Source organism: Mytilus galloprovincialis, chromosome 9, assembly GCF_965363235.1.
Source record: "Mytilus galloprovincialis chromosome 9, xbMytGall1.hap1.1, whole genome shotgun sequence".
Lineage (NCBI taxonomy): Eukaryota > Metazoa > Mollusca > Bivalvia > Mytilida > Mytilidae > Mytilus > Mytilus galloprovincialis.
The window spans coordinates 17508019-17530954 of NC_134846.1; the positions used below are offsets into that span (position 1 = coordinate 17508019).

At 32.2% G+C, this 22936-nt stretch overlaps 1 protein-coding gene across 2 annotated transcripts in view; it reads right to left on the minus strand.

The window, feature by feature from the left end:
- Window positions 1-1311: 1311 nt before the first annotated feature.
- The window catches only part of LOC143044528 (DNA ligase 1-like), a 49311-nt gene continuing 27686 nt past the window's right edge, over window positions 1312-22936 (minus strand). For both annotated transcript variants that reach the window (XM_076216587.1, XM_076216586.1), the window contains exons 9-24: window positions 22828-22920; window positions 21105-21161; window positions 19781-19953; window positions 18832-18896; window positions 17985-18086; window positions 17480-17648; window positions 16049-16148; window positions 9664-9749; window positions 9248-9363; window positions 7647-7853; window positions 6603-6819; window positions 5614-5696; window positions 4986-5138; window positions 3687-3884; window positions 2533-2625; window positions 1312-1462 (exon numbers count right to left, since the gene is read on the minus strand). In XM_076216587.1, the coding sequence (XP_076072702.1) occupies window positions 1385-1462; window positions 2533-2625; window positions 3687-3884; window positions 4986-5138; window positions 5614-5696; window positions 6603-6819; window positions 7647-7853; window positions 9248-9363; window positions 9664-9749; window positions 16049-16148; window positions 17480-17648; window positions 17985-18086; window positions 18832-18896; window positions 19781-19953; window positions 21105-21161; window positions 22828-22920 (1990 nt within the window). In that variant the 3' untranslated portion in view covers window positions 1312-1384. The remainder of the gene's footprint in view (window positions 1463-2532; window positions 2626-3686; window positions 3885-4985; window positions 5139-5613; window positions 5697-6602; window positions 6820-7646; window positions 7854-9247; window positions 9364-9663; window positions 9750-16048; window positions 16149-17479; window positions 17649-17984; window positions 18087-18831; window positions 18897-19780; window positions 19954-21104; window positions 21162-22827; window positions 22921-22936) is intronic.

The following is a 22936-nucleotide window of genomic DNA, read 5'->3' on the forward strand; positions in this document are numbered from 1 at the left end:
GTATTTTCTTGAGAAAACCTATTTTCCATCATCAAAGAGAAGAAGAAACTGCTTGAAAATGATTCTGGAACGCTTCATGATTGTTAAAATAAGTTTAATTCACTCAAATAACAATTTTGAAACTTGCGATGTTTAAACAGGAAGTTTCAAAAGCACGTGTAAAAGAAGAAATTAACCGGTGATAGTGGAAATCCGTACATGACAGTTATCACTATAGTACGACTTTGAAAGTAAAACAGTTCCATCCTTTTGTAAAACAGTCTTTAATATACCTATCACATTAATGTTTGAAGGGTCTTAAGCTTATTCAAACCATATAAGTCGGTATGAAACACCAAAACGGAATGAACAATAACCGATTACGTTTTGTAGTTTACAAATTCTAAACTGGTTCCCGTCAAACTACAACACTTTGTTCGAGTGTAGTGGAATACAAGCAGGAACCAGTTTGTTTGTATAGTAAATTATGAAACCGAGTGTAAACTGGTTCCTGGCTGATAACTACACAATGATCATGCATAATGATAACACAAGCAGATTCCAGTTTGTATGGAAAATAGTAAATACGAAACCAAGCGCGGTAGGCAGAGAAATGTCATGAAGTTCAGGTTGGCAGTTATGGAACAATGACTGCGTCATTTTCCAAAAATCATTAGAGAAACAGATTCCACCACTATAACTCCTGTATTACCATATTTCTCCACTCCTCAACAGATAAATTTGAAAAAACTTGGCAAACCTCACACTTAAAATATAAAAATTGAACTGTCTTGAGTGGAGAAATATCGTAATACACTTGTCACAGTGATGAAATCTATATGAACAAAACAGGCTATAACAAGAATGTGTCCATAGTACACAGATGCCCCACTCGCACTATAATTTTCTATGTTCAGTGGACCATGAAATTGGGGTCAAAACTTTAATTTGGAATTCAAATTAGAAAGATCATATCATAGGGAACATGTGTACTTAGTTTCAAGTTGATGTAACTTTAACTTCACCAAAAACTACCTTGACCAAAAAATTTAACCTGAACTTCGCACTATCATTTTCTATGTTCAGTGGACCATGAAATTGGGGTCAAAACTATAATTTGGCATTAGAATTAGAAAGATCATATCATGGGGAACATGTGTACTAAGTTTCAAGTTGATTGGACTTCCACTTCTTCAAAAACTACCTTGACCAAAAACTTTAACCTGAAGCTACGGACACACGGACGAACTGACGGACGAACGAACGAAGGCACAGACCAGAAAACATAATGCCCCTCTACTATCGTAGGTGGAGCATAAAAACAAACACAAATTCTCTTTAAGTGATATATTAGGTTGAATATTTTACATAAAAATTAATTCTAAATAGAGTATTATATACAAAATCAATAGAAATCTTCTTCGTCTCCTGCATCCTTTGTTTGGTTCTGTATCTGCGATTGGCCTTTGTACATTTCTGCCACCTGCAAAATAACATTTATTAAAGGGTTATGATATTTAAACATTAAAATAGTTATGCTGGATGTTAAAATTCAGATTTTGATAAGTTAATACAAGGGAGACAATCTTTTCTATCTTAAAGCTTATGGTTTAATTAGTTGTCTGCACAATTAAATACAGATGGCATTTATGAGTCACGGTTTATTACTTTTAATTCACGATCCAATCTACATGTAAAATATTAACAGGTCATTAATAGTCTGTCAAAAGTCTGCATACAATCCAATAGGGAATGTGTACTTCCTTTGAACAGCTTTAATAACATGCAACACAACAAACAGGTGCCACAATGTTGAGCAGGATCTGCTTACCGTTCTGGAGCACCTGAGATCACCCCTAGTTTTTGTTGCTTAGTCTTAAGTTTTCTATATTGTGTCTTGTGTATTATTATTTGTCTATTTATCTTTTTTCTTTTTTAGCCAAGATGTTATTAGTTTATTTTTGATTAATGAGCTGAATGTCCCTCTGGTATCTTGAATCCCTCTTTTTTTAATATAATCATGAATAAAATGATTCTGCAATAATACATTTTCCTATCCTAAAGACTTTTTTTTTTGAAAGGTGGCTACTTTTAAAAGTTAATCCTAAACTATTGAGAGGCTCATTTATAAAGCTTTTTTCATATTTTACTTTAAATTCTCAAACTGTACATCTGCATTAATACAGAAAACCTATCCAAATTCTACATGTTTGACTAAAATACATCACAGATGAATTTAATTTATTGACTGATTGATTGTTGGTATAATGCACCCGTTTTAGCAGTCTTGACGGTCACTTTTTTATTGGTACAGGAAGCTGGAGATGACAGTACTTCACTTAAATTTGTCTTTTTCTTGTATTGGTAACATACATGAACTTTTTTTTGTAACCCTTTTCAAAATTTTAAATGGATTAATTCCTAAAAGGTGTTATATTATGAGAGAATTGCAATCTAATCTGTCAACCTTACAACTGCTTTACATCTTATTCATCAGATAAGTCAAACACATCTAAGCTGTTAAAGTTGAATAATATCTAGTTGTTATAATACCTGAGAGGCTGAGGTAGCTTCATCTGTTTTTTTGTCATCACGAATCCGCAGAAATCGTGGAAATCGTAAAGAAATTCCTTTCTCTGGATCCACCTTCAACAGAAACATACTATTATAAATAACTTCTATAGATATTGAACAATGGAACATGAACAACTTATTGCTCAAATTAGTTCAAACATGGGTTATCAACATAAATTTAAAGGTAGATAACTCTTATATATAAATCATGCAGCCTGTTTTACAACTGATATTTCCTTTAATAATTCAGTTTAGAGCTCTTTTTATGACATAATTTTTTTCTGAATAATTCAAATATGTGTTTACATATTTGTTTGCTTTTATAGTAATTAAGATAATAACACAATGTTGACATTTTTACCTATTATGTCTGTTTGTTTTGTTCACACATCATTGTCACTAAAACTGAATTTTATGGACTGTTAACAAGTGAGAGGTTAAGCTAGCTATAAAACCAGGTTAAATCCACCATTTTCTACTTGTGAAAATGCCTGTACCAAGTCAGGAGTATGACAGTTGTTGTCCATTTGTTTGATTTGTGTGTGAACTTTTGATTTTGTCATTTGATTAGGAACTTTCCATTTAGAATTTTCCTAGGAGTTCAGTATTTTTGTGATTTTACTTTTCTTTGGGGAAAAAAGGGGACATAAATTTGCAGAAATTTTCATCTGGTCTTAAATGTTAAACTTTAACGAGAACTTTTTAAATATTCAATTGTTTGTCAGGAGAGCACAGCTTTTCATCATAGCTTTTCAAATTTTAAAGAAACAAAGACAAATTTCAGCAGAAATGGTTAAGATATCGAATGCAAATTTAGAATGCTTTGCAATCTTGTTATTAATGTTAAAATTGCAAATTGATAGGTTTAGCATAACTACCAACATGCATTTGGAATGTTAAATAAGCATTACTGACAAGGACCCTATAAATTCAGAAATTATTGTGTGTATTTATAATTGCTATTTTGTCATTTTAGACTAAAAAAACATTTTCGAGATATTGAGAAAAATCTTGTTTAGTTCATATAAAAAAATCAAAATGTGAGTTTAAATTATTATGATTATAACCCTCTCGCATTTTTAGCAATTATAAAACATTGCAATAATTTCTGACTTTACAGTACATAAACATACCAGTCCAGATGCTGCCTTGTGTGTTGGTGAAATTGATAAATCTGCACATTTTATTTCCCATACTTGTACAGCATCAAACCAATGATCAGGCAGATGAGAGTTATCATAGCGATAGTATGCCTTGGGTTTATCAATCAAATGTTCTTTAAAGAAGGTAGAATGTTGTTCTAAATCCTCATCAGTGAAACCAGTACCAATCTACAAGAAAAATTTAGTAATAAAACATAACCTATAAAATTGAGAATGGAAATGGGAAATGTGTAAAAGAAACAACAACCCGACCAAAGAGCAGAAAACACGTCCTGAGTCAGGAACCTGTTGTTCAGTGGCAGTCATCTGTTGATGTGGTTCATAATCGTTTCTCGTTTTTGTGTTTTATATAGATTAGAAAATGGATTTTTCCTGTTTGAATGGTTTTGTGCTAATCATTTTGGAGCCCTTTAGCTTGCTGGTTGGAGTTAGCCAAGGTTCTGTGTTGAAAACTGCAATTATAATACAGTGAAACCTGATAAAACTGAACCCTGAATAAACCGGAAACCTGTCTAATCCAACTTTGTTCTGAAGACCAATCATATCACATTTTATGCATTGTGAACCTGATGAAACCGAATACCTGCCAAAACCAAACAAAATCTCAAGTCCCGAAAGGGTCCGGTTTAGTCCGGTTTAACTGTAGTTTACTTTTTACAAATTGTGACTTAAATAGAGAGTTATCACATTGGCACTTATACCATATCTTCTACTATCTAGTAACCAATGTTCAATATTTTTTTCAAATTTCTTAGAAAATTAGAACAGCTTTATAATTCCTTCAAAATTTCTTTGGCAAACATTTTTCAATCAGAGATTATTAGAACAAGGTCTTTCACTTGGCATCACCAATTAAGTAGAAGGCTATTCTAAATTCCCCCTATATATAGCTAGTAACAGCATCATGCAAATTTCAGGTGCCACTCACTGAGAAATACTTTCATTGCTATTTTATGAATTTTTCTATTGATCATACTAACTAATAATTTCCTTTATGGTTTGTATTTGTAATCTCTGTAAAGATGTAATGCATTGGCTTTATGGGAACAAAAGTTATAATAATAGCACAGAAGAGTGATATGAAAAATTATCTCTAGAAACTGAGGATGCATGTCGCATGTAACTTCACCCTAGGTAAAATAAAGATAAACAGATTATCATTGGTCATCTCAACTCAATTGCTTTTCTCACTTTACCATTACTGGCTCAAGTGAGAAAATCAATTTCATTGAGATGACAAATAATAATCTATAAAAACAACACACTTACTTTACATATACTTTGAAATTCTTCATTTTCCTCATCATAACAAGCTAGTAAGAATCCGCCGTATCTCCCTGTTCGTTTTCCTGTTCCTATGTAACCACCTATCACAACAACATCCAATGTGTCACCAACTCCCTCTAAATAGTCTTTCTTTAACTGTAAAATAAATATAAAATGTATTTACATGTCCTCATATGAAGAAAAAAACAAGTAGGACTGTGAAAACAGTGACCATTTTATTGGATGGACAGGAGGTGGGAACATGGACAGAAGGATGGACAATTGTAAACCTTTAAATCCTCTCGCTCTCAAAGTCAGGGTATAATATAACAAAATTCCCATATTTTTCAAATGATCTTCAACTTCTTTCTTTTTTTATTCGAGCAACTTATCTTTAAAGAATTTTTTCTTTCACAATTTCAATTCTTTTTTAAATGTATTGCATTTAATAAATGCAGTTTTCTTCCAGGCTGTTATAGCACTACCACAATTTTGCGCTGTTTTTCTTTTCAATCAACCGTATAAAACCCCTATTTGAAATCATGTCAACCTAATAGATTCCATTTTACTATGTATCTCAACTTTGAAACAGCAGCTTAGTAAATTTTTAACTTTTATCATATAACCTTACCTTCAGCCAGTTATGAGATCGTTTTGCTATTTCATAAGTGGCATTTTTGTCTAAGGTTTTGACCATTAATCCTTCACAATTACCTGTTGAAAAGAAACAGCAATTATAGAATAAAGAAGATGTGGTATGATTACCAATGAGACAACTCACAATCAAAGTAAGAATTATAGGCCTTGTAAAATTTTTATTTCCCTTATTAAAAACATAATGTAACAAGCAATAGATGGAACTGAAGAATTCTTTTTGGTGTTAAACCCAGGCATCTGGCACACAAAAAAGGCACTTCAAAATAACATTTACTGATGGTTGAAAAATACTTTTGGTACAGTAAATATATGATAGAAATTCTGAACTCACCTTCATCATATCACAGAAGCAGATTAGGGAGGGTGCAAAGGGGGCCTATGGAGCTACATATATAATAAATGTATATATTTTTTTACTAGATTCAGTCCATCCGTTAGGGGCACCCCTTTTTCAAAATCCTGGATTTACATCTGTATAAAGTTACATTTTTCAAATTGCCTTCCCTATATAGGCGTTTAATTGGAACAATCCTTATCAAGAAAGCAATTACAAATACTTTAATCTAGCTTTTTGCCTCTTCATTTATTTTACATTTTGAATATTGTTTCATGTAGTTTTTGCACATAATCTGAATCTAAAAACTCTGCAGTGAATAATAATTCCCTGTCCCGCCTTTTGACATTTTATAACAAGATTATTATTAACCATCACAAACAGCAAATGTATCACAAAAGATGAATAAGATATTGACACATAAATTTCCAATCCTGTTATCAATTCTGACTGAAATTAATGGAGTTGCATGTTTTTTTGGGGCATAATTTCACATGTTGCTAGACAGTGATTTTTATAGTTGTTTAAATCCCATTTCAAGAGTCTCTGCAGGGAAAGTCTTTCTCATTAGCCATCATACCAAACTAAAATCCAAAATAAACTTGACTGAAAAATTCTAAATAAAATACCTTTAACAGACTCATCTAAGAATTCGGCAATTTCTTCTGTATCAGATAAAATTTTAGATTTAGCATACACAAATTCTCCTTCAATTTCTTCAAATGACTGATGTAAGAGTTCTCTCCTCCTTCTGAAGGGCTGTGTGACCAGTGATTCACCATTTAAATATAATAAATCAAATGCATACACACAGACCTGGACCTTTATTTCTGAAGCATCAGCATCCTGGAACAAATAAAATACATATATGCGTCTGTTCTCTTTGTAGAAAATCACAAGTAAGACATGGCATTCAAAAAATATAACAAATCTGTAGTCCAATAAAATTACACAACAAACAAATATTCCGTTTTAAAATTTTAATTTTTATCAATATATGAATAATATATAGCTCTATCATGGCTGTTATTGATAAATGGTGGAGGACCTTGAAATGGGGTTTCAAAATGACAGTGTAATTTCAATAATAGTTGATTCTATTTTTTGCTGCCCTGGATTGATACCACTGCTTGTGGATTCCCAGTCCCAGAGGTAATCATACTCGCATGATTTCTAACAAACCTTTCTTGACTTGTCTGTATAAAAAATTCACATATAAACTGCGGATTCATTAATATTCATTGGATACCAATTTTAGTGGATTTCGAGCGTACAGGGGAACTAAAAATTTAAATGTTCAACAATTTAATTTTTTTTTTAAAGAAATGTACATGGACTTTGCCAAAACCATGAAATTAAATTTACACTATTATGCAAGTTTTTTTTCAAACCAAGAGAATTGGTACCCATGAAAATAAATGAATCCACAGTTTTAAGAAAAATTGATATCAACTCCCTCAGACTAAGTTGACCTTCGATGGATTTGGCTATTATTTTTAGGTCCTTTTTAGTCATATAGCTCTTTACCTGTTTTTGTTCTTTAATAGACATTCCTTGCTTTCAAATATTCAGCTTTGAGACGTCCTGATGAAGGTAATCAAAAAGCGCTTTAGATGCATGAAATTCATGAAGAGCTGTGTTATATGCAATAAGTGTCATTAAGATATATATACCTTTCTTTTTCTATGACTTAATACTTGGAATGGCTGTATTTGTTTTTTCTCTGCGTCCCACGCCACAGCTTCAGAGTCTAGGACACATGATTTGACGGAATCATTCTTGACTTTCGGTATTCTGGCTATTATATCTGGGTATTTAGTGGTGTTGTTCTCAGAGTTTCTACTGTATATATGTACTTTTCCATCTTCTAATATATGTATCTTAAAAGAGAAAGACAAACACATAGGTAATATATATATATATATAAATATATAATAAATAATCCTTTGTTCGATGTTTGATCCCCAAAATGAGGCTTTAAACTAATATCATTAAGATTTAAGGTGGTACCTAACACAACAGGGAGATAACGCTGTAAAGTCAGCTAAACGTTTTAATCACATTGTGTTATTAAAGGAAATACTAAGCTTCTCAATGATCAAAATTAGTGTTTGTCAAATTACTATATAACCAGTGTAATTTTTCTGATAAATTGGTTGGTTCAAGTTGTTATAAATTTTTATATTTTTGTCGAAGAGTCAAAGTCAATACATGAAAATTAAACGAGCCGAATTAATTTTAGTGAAGGTGTTGGGTACAACCTTAAGTTGCCTGCCATGTTATACTCCCATTGTCTCCTTGACAAGTAATAAGACATGCAAGTTTTAAAAAAAATCATGTCTGATTTCAGACTTAAAATCTTAACAAAAGGAGATTGTAAGGATCTTTTGTCAGACACACTTTTGTCTTTATCTCTACATCAATATTGCAGTAAATTCACACTAATGCAACATGCTTACTATTGCCAGTTACTTTTATTTATGTGTATATTTGCAGGCAGATTTTTATAACCTACTGTTGAAAATTCTTATACAAAAAAATAGAGAATGTGTCCATGGGCCACAGCTTGAAAATATGCATGAGTCTACTTCCACTTACAAAAGCAGGTTTAACATTATAAAGACCAGTTTTTTTGGTGATTATAAGCATTGTGTAAAAGTTTCATATCATTTGATTGAGGCCAACTGCAGTAAGAGAACTATAACAAAGAATTCAGCATTTTTTTATGACTATAAAGGGTAATAACTAAGGCAAAATAAAAATATATGTGTGGTTCCAGTAACCCTACCTTCCCTACTTTTTCGCCTCAAAAATAGCCTACCCTAAAGATTTTATTGTCTTTTTTCATTAAGCACTGTTAAAATCAGAATGTTGCTCCCAGACTCAATGTAAAAAAAAACATAAAATACAACAAAATCCCTACCTACCTACCCTTACTTTTTTTCAGATGTAACTGGAACCATGCATACTTTTTTATTTGGCCTTATAAACAGTAAAAGAGACCCCATCCAACTTTGAACTTGATCTGTGTTTTGTGGTAAAAATCATTGTGTAAAAGCATTATAACATTTTGTTGAGACAAACTTAAGTTAGAGAACAGAAACTAATTTCAGGACAAAAGAAACGACAGACAAGCAAGCTTAACACTTAATATACAGAAGTCTAAAAGCATAACAAATTTCAGGTAATAATTTCAAATGTTTCAAGTTATATATTTTAACAATGAACACTATAATATTAACAGACAATAGACATTTGTCAGACAAAAACTTACCTGTGCTCTTTCACCATCATATTTATATTCACAGGCGAATTCAGCATTTTCAAATCGTTTCAATACCTCACTAACACCCTTTGTAGGATGGGCAAGCATAGGTTTTAGTGGGACACCTGAAATATATATCATTAAAGTGAAAGAAAAACCTGTTTAAAATATTTGTAGACCTCAAATTCTACTGATCACCATTATTTCATTCAGTTTTCATGATTTGTCAGATATATACTACAGTTATCCCTCTTTGAATTCTTACTGTGTCACACTTTGAAAGTTTACTTCTAAAATTGAAAAAAAATCATATTTCTTAAATAACAGAGGGACAGATAAAAACACCAAGACTTGGTTTGAGGATTCATTCATGATACACAAACATTTATCTAAAGACTGACAGTCTATTTATATTTATTCCTTACCTGGTGTTAGTTTGCAATGTTTGGGTAACTCCTGTATACCCTCCTTTAATAATACTGGAATAATGGCACCATAGTTTGGACATTCACTGAAAAATTTAAGATAATTATTTAGCTGACTAATAACTGAAGTGTAACTAACTTATCTTTATTTCATAAATCAAAATGAATCTGTCAAACTTTGATATTCCTTTATTGTTTAACATTTGGCATTTAAGCTAGGTGTGCAGACCACCTTCATTTAAAAACTGACTGCCTTTCCATTTATTTTTGTGATCATAAACGTTGTGTACCAGTTTCATAACATTTCAATGAGGCAAACTACAGTGAGAGAACAAAAATGAAAAATTCAGCAATTTTTTATGATTCTACAGGGTCATAACTCATGAACAGTAGCGGTAGAAGAGGCACCACCAAATTTTGAACTTGATCTGTGTTTTGTGGAAATAAGCATTCTGTAAAAGCATTATAACGTTTGGTTGTGGCAAACCCACCTTATCTTAGTGAAAAATACAAAACACTATTCCTTATACAAAATCAAAAAAAAATAGAAATAGGTAAAAGTATACTATATGAAGTTAGTTAGAAAAAAATGCATGTGACACATAGATTAAGAAGTTAGAGAAAATGTATGTGACATATAGATTAAGAAGTTAGAGAAAATGTATGTGACACATAGATTAAGAAGTTAGAAAAAATGTATGTGACACATAGATTAAGAAGTTAGAAAAAATGTATGTGACACATAGATTAAGAAGTTAGAAAAAAATGTATGTGACATATGTGACACATAGATTAAGTGCTTGACATACTTTATAGAAAATAAATAAAACCGCCTGATCAACATTTTGTATTACACAAAAATAACACAAAGGGTGTCACATGTGGAACAGTAACTGGTGATTCTTCAGAAACGCTCAGTTTCGGTGGGGTTCTTGCTGCACAATTTTTGGTCTTTAGTTTATTGTTTTGTTATTGTTGTTGATCTTTTCTATTTTCGTATTTTTTGATGTCGGTTTTTATTGGACTTTTGATTTTCTACGGCCCTTTGTATCTTTTTTGCTTCTATTTAAAAACATATGTTGACCATTGACATATTTTGATCTTTTTGTAGTTTGATTACTTAGCTTAGAGTATTATAACTATGTTAAGGAGTTAGAATAGCTAGAATTCTTGAAATTCAAGGTCTATGGTAGGGGGTTCAATATACAGCAAGGGGGTCAAAATAAATGTACCATGGCTAAGTAAAATTTTCAAAATATCTTTTCCAGTATATTAAATACATGCAAACTACTTATTGGAGTATGATTACTATGTTGAGGAATTAGAATAGCTTGAATTTTTGAAATTCAAGGTCTATAGTAGGGGGTTCAATATACCGCAATATTCTAGCTCCTTAACATAGTTATAATACTCCAATGAGTAGTTTGTATGTATTAAATATGCTGGAAAGGATATTTTGAAATTTTTTCTTAGCCATAGTATTTTGACCCCCCTGCGGTATATTGAACCCCCTACTATAGACCTTAAATTAAAAAAATTCTAGCTATTCTAACTCCTTAACATGGTTATAATACTCCAATGAGTAGTTTGTATGTATTAAATATGCTGGAAAAGATATTTTGAAAATTTTACTTAGCCATGGTATTTTGACCCCCCTGTGGTATATTGAACCCCCTACTGTAGACCTTGAATTTCAAAAATTCTAGCTATTCTAACTCCTTAACATGGTTATAATACTCCAATGAGTAGTTTGTATGTATTAAATATGCTGGAAAAGATATTTTGAAAATTTTACTTTGCCATGGTATTTTGACCCCCCTGCAGCATATTGAACCCCCTACTATAGACCTTGAATTTCAAAAATTCAATCTATTCTAGCTCCTTAACATAGTTATAATACTCCAATGAGTAGTTTGTATGTATTAAATATGCTGGAAAAGATATTTTGAAAATTTTTCTTAGCCATGGTATTTTGACCCCCCTGCGGTATATTGAACCCCCTACTATAGACCTTAAATTTCAAAAATTCTAGCTATTCTAACTCCTAACATGGTTATAATACTCCAATGAGTAGTTTGTATGTATTAAATATGCTGGAAAAGATATTTTGAAAATTTTACTTTGCCATGGTATTTTGACCCCCCTGCGGTATATTGAACCCCCTACTATAGACCTTGAATTTCAAACATTCTAGCTATTCTAACTCCTTAACATGGTTATAATACTCCAATGAGTAGTTTGTATGTATTAAATATGCTGGAAAAGATATTTTAAAAATATTACTTAGCCATGGTATTTTGACCCCCCCCTGCGGTATATTGAACCCCCTACTATAGACCTTAAATTTCAAACATTCTAGCTATTCTAACTCCTTAACATAACATGGTTATAATACTGCAATGAGTAGTTTGTATGTATTAAATATGCTGGAAAAGATATTTTGAAAATTTTACTTAGCCATGGTATTTTGACCCCCCTGCGGTATATTGAACCCCCTACTATAGACCTTAAATTTCAAACATTCTAGCTATTCTAACTCCTTAACATGGTTATAATACTCCAATGAGTAGTTTGTATGTATTAAATATGCTGGAAAAAATATTTTGAAAATTTTACTTAGCCATGGTATTTTGACCCCCCTGCGGTATATTGAACCCCCTACTATAGACCTTAAATTTCAAAAATTCTAGCTATTCTAACTCCTTAACATGGTTATAATACTCCAATGAGTAGTTTGTATGTATTAAATATGCTGGAAAAGATATTTTGAAAATTTTACTTAGCCATGGTATTTTGACCCCCCTGCGGTATATTGGACCCCCTACTATATACCTTAAATTTCAAACATTCTAGCTATTCTAACTCCTTAACATGGTTATAATACTCCAATGAGTAGTTTGTATGTATTAAATATGCTGGAAAAGATATTTTGAAATTTTACTTAGCCATGGTATTTTGACCCCCCTGCGGTATATTGAACCCCCTACTATAGACCTTAAATTTCAAACATTCTAGCTATTCTAACTCCTTAAGATGGTTATAATACTCCAATGAGTAGTTTGTATGTATTAAATATGCTGGAAAAGATATTTTGAAAATTTTACTTAGCCATGGTATTTTTACCCCCCTGCGGTATATTGAACCCCCTACCATAGACCTCAAATCAAAAAAATTAAAAGCCAATAAATTTTAAATTAGATTATCTGCAATATTATTTATCAAAAACAGGGGGGTTCAATATACCGCAGGGGGGTTCAAAATACCATATGTGAAAAATGACCCCGGGGTCATAATACCATGCGGTATAATGACCCCGGGGTCATTTTACCGCATGGTATTTTGACCCCGGGTTCAATTTTTAGGGGGTCCAAAATACCATATGACACCGGCAGATAAAGATGCTAATAATATTATTATTGTTTGACGTAAATTTTACATTGAGGTTCTGAAAAAGGAAATCACCAATTCACCAACATTCCAACTTACTCCATTTTCAGAAAACGAAATCTGTAACAAACATAAACTTTTAGGCACCGCTTTACAAGCAGAGCCAAATACAATGAAAGTCCCAACTATGTATTGGCTTCCGAAGCTACACAAAACCCCTTACAAATATAGATTTATTTCGTCTTCAAGCCATTGTTCAACTACTAAATTGTCTATTCTTTTTACCAGCACACTTGGTACAATTAAAAACCTGATAATAAATTGTTCAAATAAGGCCTTCGAAAATAGTGGAATAAATTACTTTTGGAGTGTCAAGAACTCGTTGGAAGTACTTGATAAATTGCATGCTTATATTGGTGATTTTGAATCTGTTCAGAGTTTTGATTTTTCTACCCTGTATACCACATTGCCTCACATTCTCATTAAGAAAAAATTCACACACCTAATTAAATGGGCATTCAAAAAATCAGAATGTGAATATAAATGTTCAAACTCTTTTAGGTCATTTTTTAGTAGCAATAAACAAAAAAACTATGTTAATTGGACATGCTTTGATACTATATATGCCCTTGAATTTTTACTAGATAACATTTTTGTTCGCTTTGGGGATTCCGTATATCGTCAGATTATCGGAATTCCAATGGGGACTAACTGTGCACCACTTATTGCGGACCTGTTTTTGTATTGTTATGAGTTACAATTTATGACAAAAATAAGCAAAGACCCATCGAAACAACATCTGATAAACAAATTTAATAATACTTTTAGATATTTGGATGATATTTTGGCTCTCAATAATGACGACTTCAGTATGTATATTAATGAAATTTATCCTGTTGAACTTACTTTAAATAAAGCTGATACTAACAATGACCACTGCCCTTTTCTCGATCTTGATATCTATATCACGAATGGAAAGCTGAATACTAAAATTTATGATAAAAGGGATGATTTTTCATTTCCTATCGTTAATTATCCATTTTTAGATGGTGACGTTCCCTTGTCACCATCTTACGGTGTTTATATATCTCAACTTGTACGATTCGCTCGTGTATGTAACAATGTTTTAGATTTTAACGAGAGAAATTTATGTATTACTGAAAAATTATAACACCAGGGTTTTCGATATCACAAACTAGTCAAAACATTTACTAAATTTTATCATCGGTATAAAGACATCATTCGTAAATATAGCTTAACATGCAGACTTCTAATACGTTCAGGTATTTCACATCCAATTTTTTATGGTAATATTCTTTATAAAGCACAAAGGTGTCAGTATTCACCTCAGAAACTTACAAAACCTTTGAATAGACTTATTAAGAAGGGATATAATTACGATACTGTTGTCAAGTCATTAAAGATTGCATATTTTGGCGTTAATATTGAGTCACTGATAAGGTCTTTGCATCAGAACTAAACACATTTATTCTAAAAACAGTTGTTGGCATGACACGGGTTATGTTCTTCTCATATATGTTATGATGGTATGATACTAAACCCCTAACGGGAAGGATTGTGCCTGATGTTCATATGATGAAATCATAATCTTTCAGTCAGTTTAGTTAAAGTCTGGAGCTGGCATGTCAGTTAACTGCTAGTAGTCTGTTGTTATTTATGTATTATTGTCATTTTGTTTATTTTCTTTGGTTACATCTTCTGACATCAGACTCGGATTTCTCTTGAACTGATTTTTAATTGCGTTTACTTTACTACATTGGTTAGAGGTATAGGGGGAGGGTTGAGATCTCACAAACATGTTTAACCCCGCCGCATTTTTGCGCCTGTCCCAAGTCAGGAGCCTCTGGCCTTTGTTAGTCTTGTATTATTTTAATTTTAGTTTCTTGTGTACAATTTGGAAATTAGTATGGCGTTCATTATCACTGGACTAGTATATATTTGTTTAGGGGCCAGCTGAAGGACGCCTCCGGGTGCGGGAATTTCTCGCTACATTGAAGACCTGTTGGTGACCCTCTGCTGTTGTTTTTTATTTGGGCGGGTTGTTGTCTCTTTGACACATTCCCCATTTCCATTCTCAATTTTATGTTCACTTGGTTAAGTCATTTTAAATCTTATTTATTATTATTTCATTACACTTTTAAAGATTTTTATAAACTTGTGTATCACAGTCTTATGTCCATTACTTTTTGTCATCATCTAAAATTTATTTTTCAAATGTAATTTTAAAATGAGACCACTGGATAAATAGCCTTTAAACATACCATGTCGAGGTATTACATGTATGAACATTCATCTCTCAATTGACAAGGAAATTAGACTATGATAAAATATAGTAATACAGTTAAAGGAAGTATAAATGAGTCATAAATGTAAAAAATAATTTTCAACTTTTTAAAAAAAATTGTATAAAGGTATAAAAATAATGAAAAGTTATTTTTCAATATGTATTTGAATTTTATATTTTTATGATTTAATCTTTTTCACCCATAAAACGTAAATATTAGGAATAATTTTGAATGGTGATAAATAAGGGGAAGTAACTCTCTAGTTGAAATATGTTTGTAAACCAAAATTGCAATTTATTTACTACCTAAAGCTAAGGTAATTGGTGTTAATTAACAGTGTGTTTGACACCAAAGCTGTCAAGTGAAGCCATTTACTTAATGGGTCACTTAATTTGACAGTTTACATAGCTAGATGAACTGCCTGTTTATGGAAGAATTACGAATTTGCCGGTATTTCAAAGGAATATTACTTATGAAAATCAATCTCAAGGCTAAGAAATACGGGTGAAATCGGGTCATTTTCGGAATTCCCGGGTTATTTCAATGACCCGGCGGGTGATCCGGGTGATCCCTCAGAATTGTGAAAATCTCAGGTCACACCCGCAGAATCCGGGTCAGTTGACAGGTATGAACCTGTATGAATGTGAATGAAAAAAGAATATTCATTAACATCTTCTAATACTAACGCTTACCAATAAACGGTTTTAATGACTAGAGCTGATTCCTCCATGTTCTTTTTTAATGATTCTGAACTCTGACCTTTCCCAGCATCCAATATTTCTGGAGGATAATCTACAAGAAAGGAATTTCATTTGATTAACAATTTTCCAGGGTATCATGTTTTATTTCCTTGTTGTAGTTTACAGTTATCATCCTTCTGGTAGCTGTGTTTTTTTCCATTGTGTGTTTTTATTTTTACAACAAATTTTCTATATAAACAAATACTGCATGCATCCCACTCATTCTGTGACTTGTCAGTATATCTGAACCAGTGTTGTTTGCTATTATTTGTCTTTGACCAAGTCAGATGTAGGTATTTGATGTGGTTTGTTGTACAATTCATTACATTCTGGTACTTTCTGTTAGTCATATTTATGTTTTGCAGAATACAACACTATATACAATGAACAAGTTTGAAACCTGAATTCTTTTGTTTTCATTTTTAACTTTTATGGTATAAAATATTACAGAATACAGTATTGTATACTGTGACATGGACTCTTATCATTACCATGTCTTACTATCTATATATTAATGGTATAAAGCAAAATATTGAGATTATGCCCAAAAAATTTATTAACATGACATTCTTAAACCATAAAAGAATCACCGATTATTTTTCTTATTGGCAATCATACCATATTTACTGTGGATTCATTTATTTTCATGGGTACCAGTTTTTATGGGTACCAGTTTTCATGGTTTAAGGAAAACTTGCATATTTGATGATATTTAGTTTCGTGGTTTTGGCATAGTCTGCATACATTCCTATAGAAAAATTGTAATTCCTTGAACCTTTATATTCTTTATATTTGTACCCAAGACATCCACCAAACCAATATCAATGAATCCACAGTATTCATTGGTATATCCTACCAAAAGGTAGATAACTCATTCTGATGGAAGACATACATCAGACTTACCTTGCCCAGGTGGTGTAAGGTATACAGCATTATCCAGTGCCGTGAGGACACTTTGTTCTGCTAGACCTATTCTCAGTTTCCCTCCAAGAGATCTTATGAGACATCTGGCTTCAGACTTACCTTGCCCAGGTGGTGTAAGGTATACAGCATTACCCAGTACTGTAAGGACACTTTGTTCTGCTAGACCTATTCTCAGTTTCCCTCCAAGAGATCTTATGAGATATCTGGCTTCAGACTTACCTTGCCCAGTTGGTGTAAGGTATACAGCATTACCCAGTACTGTAAGGACACTTTGTTCTGCTAGACCTATTCTCAGTTTCCCTCCAAGAGATCGAATGAGATATCTGGCTTCAGACTTACCTTGCCCAGGTGGTGTAAGGTATACAGCATTACCCAGTACTGTAAGGACACTTTGTTCTGCTAGACCTATTCTCAGTTTCCCTCCAAGAGATCGAATGAGATATCTGGCTTCAGACTTACCTTGCCCAGGTGGTGTAAGGTATACAGCATTACCCAGTGCTGTAAGGACACTTTGTTCTGCTAGACCTATTCTCAGTTTCCCTCCAAGAGATCTAATGAGATATCTGGCTTCAGAGTGTCTACAGGCTACAAACATTCCTTTTATTTTCTCTATTTTCTTTGCCTGAGCCTTAAATGAGATAAAATATTCGATACTTAATGTATTTCCAAAAATATTCTGATATATTAGTCATTTATTTCCCCTGAACACAGAAATACAATAATTATCTCCCCTCAACATATTCCAGGAAAACTGATCACAAATTTGGTGTTAATTAGTCATTTAAATAAGTCAGCTCCTTATTTGCTTACCGTTTACATTTTGTTGAAAAATTCTGCTGACGATTTACAAAGCAGTCAGGCACATGATTTATTGCATTGACTATTTATTATAGGTGTAGAACCCTAAATAATAACATTTTCAAAGGCTTGTACAACCTGATTAAATTTTTAAATTATAACTTACAGAATTGCCTGACATCTGCCCTATCTCTGTCAACTTTTTGAACACATCTCTGATTGTCAACTTTGGTGGAGCAAACATTGTTCTCTGGTTACTTCTACTGGACTGAATTGTAAACATCACAAAGTTAGGTGATAATAAACATAAATGTAGTTAAAATCCAGCAAAATAATCTAGAATTCAGAATTTCAGGGTTGCTCAATTAAAAGCTGCTCTGTATACCGTGCATAGAAATTTCTCCTCAGACCAGATTATACCTCAAACTTGCTTTTATAACTGATTTTGCATGAGTTTAAATTTAATCTCATGCAAAAATCGCATGAACTTTCAAAATAAATCATGAGTAAAAAATTTTCAATGATGTAGATTTATGTAAAACTCGATTATAAATTTTCACTCCAGTTTAATGTATAAGCTGGTTTATGGAAAATTTCACATGTCATTCAATACCTCAATTTAACTTTATTAAATTTCCCTAGGTATACCAAGGGAAGGCACTATAAAATTGGAGCAACCATCTATAGAAGTTTGGCAAATATAGTTTTCACTGTACAATAGTCAATGAATAGTTGAGATACGCTGCTGGATCTTAATTATTTATATCTATGAGGGGAATGAATGATCTCCTGGGAACCAGTTTGGAAAAAGGAGGTCCACCAAATAAAACTAAATAGTTATCTGTGTAAATCTTTGCGTTTGATATTTTCACTATTTTAAATTACTATTATTGCCATGGTATTGACCGTTTCAATTGTATATGGTTGTTTTTTTGTGCTTTCTGTATCTTTAATATATTTTTGCAACTACATATCTTTAACATGGTGTTACCATGGTAACAGACTATACAAACCTCTGCTACAATTCCCAGGTCTCCTTTCTCTTGTGCATCCAGTTTTATCTTATCAACACTTCTACCTAAAATATATATGAACAAGTTGTGAAATTATGATATTGTAAACAAGGAGTGGCACACATAACAGTGCTAAACATGTATACCCCTATTCATATCAAATTTCAAGATTTAACAGGGTTAACCTACTGTGCAGTGTGGAACCCATCAAGTTCTCCTGAAGCAGGACATTAACTCCTATATTTCTCCAGAAATGGGGTTCCTTTTAAGGAGTACTGCAGATGTATAATTATTCATAAGATACAATTTTTTTGTGAATTTCATGGGTATAAATAAATGACGATTTATAGGTGGTACATAACACTACAGGGAGATAACTCTGTTAAGATCTGCTTTAACATTTTCAACCTGCCATTTGTCCAACCACAATTTCCGATAAAGAGTGTGGTTCAAGTTTTTTTTTAATTTTAACATTTTTGTAATATGGTCACAGATGACATTTAAAATTTTTAAGAAAATAAAACGAGCCAAATTAATTTTTGTGAAGGTGTTTTGTACCACCTTAATATATAGTTTTATGTACGACAAAGTTAAAATCTCTATAATCTTGTATGTAGACTTTTGCAAGACCACAAAAGTCAAACGTCCACAAAAATACAATTTTCACCCATTAGAGAAAATAAATGAATCAACAGTGTAGCTATATTGATTTGTTATGAATTGAAACAACATTATTTTTCTATCACAGTTTTAAAAATGCAATCAAGATTTATAATAACACCTTGCAATGATTCAATGAACCTATTTAAGTTGACTTATTGGTTTTAAAGATATAGGAAAATGTGGTATGAGTGCCAATGAGACAACACTTCATCCAAGTCACAATTTATACAGTATGGCCTTCAACATGGAGCCTTGGCAGCCGAACAGCCAGCTATAAAGAACTTACCTGTAGCCTGAGCAATAGCTCTCATCAGAACTGTTTCTCCTATGCCAAGCTCAATCCCTTCATATGCTGGAGCTAGCTTGTTGAGACACAGGTACACAGAACATAACAAATCTTCAGGAGTTAGTACAATTACAGAACGAAAGAAATTACAAAGCATTTCCATAATCTTTAATCTGAAAATAAAAATTATTATATGCTGTGGATTGATTTTTATTCACATTTATTTTCGTGAGGACCAATTTTCGTGGATAACGGAAAACTTACATTTCATTTTATGATTTTGACAAAGTTTGTACGCAAGCCTATAGAAAATTCAATTTTGTAGTTCAGCTGAGGCTGTGAAATCAACGAAAATTGGTATCAAAAGCATATTAAGGTGGTACCCAACACTTTCCCTAAAATTAATTTGGCTCGTTTAATTTTCATAAGTATTTACTTTGACCCTTTTACAAAAATATAAAAAATTCAAAAAATTTAAACCAAGCGTTTTATCAGAAAAAATACACTGGTTATATAGCAGTTTGACAAACACTAATTTTGATCATTGAGAAGCTTTACATTGCCTTCACAATGCAATGTAATTAAAACGTTTAGATGATATTACAGAGTTATCTCCCTGTAGTGTTAGGTACCACCTTAATATGGTTGTTTGGTTAGTAACCTTTTTTGTTTTGGTTTTTATACTTTTAATTTGTTGCTATTAAAATCTATTTCAAATAGTTTGATTACATAGAAAGTAGCTACAAAACAATGTATCACAAAGAAAATATGAACATTCTAAGAAAAATAACTCTAAATTATATCTTTTCATTTTATAAAGCGGGCATTTTATACATACTGAAACTATTCTTGTGTTTCAATGCAAACTATCATAAGGGCATTGGATATATATATTTTATGCATCTTCGTTTATAACAATTCATGAAATCCACAAAACTTTCTGAACAATGTTTAGCATATATATATCCTGCTTGCAGCTGCCCATGTGAAACTAACATCGTTTAGCATATATATATCCTGCTTGCAGCTGCCCATGTGAAACTAACATCAACTTAATTTGCATAATACTGTTAATTTAGTAATTTTTTAGTGCATCTAGAATGACAATTATTGGAATTTAAAAACAAACATGACAAACATGTGTGAAATAATTAGTTGTGATTTATAAAAAAAAAAAAAAAGCTGCAATATGCTTAAAATTCAAAATGCCTTTTTTTCATTTTTGGAAACCTATTCCATCCCATTTTTTTTGCTTTAAGAAATACATAGCATACGTTTTTGAATTTACAGCAATTTGAAGTTTTCTATTTCTTTCCATACATACCTAGCTGAGACAGCTTCTATTGCTTCAAATGTCCTAGCCAAGGCAAGATAAGGTATTCTGAAAATTCAGGTAAAAATTCATCAATTTATAAAATTAGAAAAGCATACAAATAATTGTTTAAATATATGCAAACTGTGCTCCATAAAATTTAAAAACAAGACTGATCAAAATCATTGAAAAACAGAATTTCTTATTATCACAAGAGTGCACACACTGAAATGTCTCGCCTTCTTTACTAATCATTGATATTATGTTGATACTCCTAAATATAAAGCTTTATTACGACCGTCAAATAAACTTAACATGAACCATGAAAATGAGGTCAAGGTCAGTTGAACCATATATATGCCAGGCAGACATGTACATCTAACAATGCTTCCATACAACAAATATAGTTGACCTACTGCTTATAGTTTAAGAAAATAGACCAAAGCACAAAAACTTAACACTGAGCAATGAACCGTGAAAACCAAGTCAAGGTCAAATAAAACCTGCACGACTGACATATAGATCATAAAATATTTCCATACACCAAATATAGTTGACCTATGACATATAGTATTAGATAAAAAGACCAAAACTCAAAAACTTAACTTTGACAACTGAACCATGAAAATGAGGTCAAGGTCAGATGACATCTGCCCGCTAGACATGTACACCATACAATCATTCCATACAACAAATATAGTAAACCTATTGCATAAAGTATGAGAAAAACAGACCTAAACACAAAAACTTAACTATAACCACTGAACCATGAAAATGAGGTCAAGGTCAGATGACATCTGCCCGCTAGACATGTACACCTTACAATCATTCCATACAACAAATATAGTAAACCTATTGCATAAAGTATGAGAAAAACAGACCAAAACACAAAAACTTAACTATAACCACTGAACCATGAAAATGAGGTCAAGGTCAGATGACACCTGCCAGTTGGACATGTACACCTTACAGTCCTTCCATACACCGAATATACTAGACCTATTGCTTATAGTATCTGAGATATGGACTTGACCACCAAAACTTAACCTTGTTCACTGATCCATGAAATGAGGTCGAGGTCAAGTGAAAACTGTCTGACGGGCATGACAACCTTCCAAGGTACGCACATACTAAATATAGTTATCCTATTACTTACAGTAAGAGAGAATTTAACATTACAAAAAATCTTAACTTTTTTTTCAAGTGGTCACTGAACCATGAAAATGAGGTCAAGGACAATGGACATGTGACTGACGGAAACTTCGTAACATGAGGCATCTATATACAAAATATGAAGCATCCAGGTCTTTCACCTTCTAAAATATATAGCTTTTAAGAAGTGAGCTAACACCGCCGCCGCCGCCGCCGTAGCCGCCGCCGCCGCTGGATCACTATCCCTATGTCGAGCTTTCTGCAACAAAAGTTGCAGGCTCGACAAAAAACTATTTAAAAACAAGCATTCTGAAGGTGCATGGCAATACAGTCTCCTACAGGTTTAAAATTCATTGTATTGGATCAAAATGCTAACTTGATATATAACCTGTGAAGGTCTTGTCATGGTTAACTGAATATTTGCATAAATTTCTAAGTTCAAGAACAATAACTCTGCAAAAATAATCATCAAAACTTGATTTGTAAATTATTATTGTTAAATTATATGCCATAGATAGCTGCTATTTCTTTCTTACATGGATGCTACAATGAATTGCATTGAAACTATTAAATCTAAACCTACTTTTCTCCATGTTTCCAGCAAGCATCATCAATTGGATGGTATCGTGACTTGGCAGGATTGTAATCATCTGTCTTTTTATCAGACCCTGATTCTCTGAAAATAAAATATC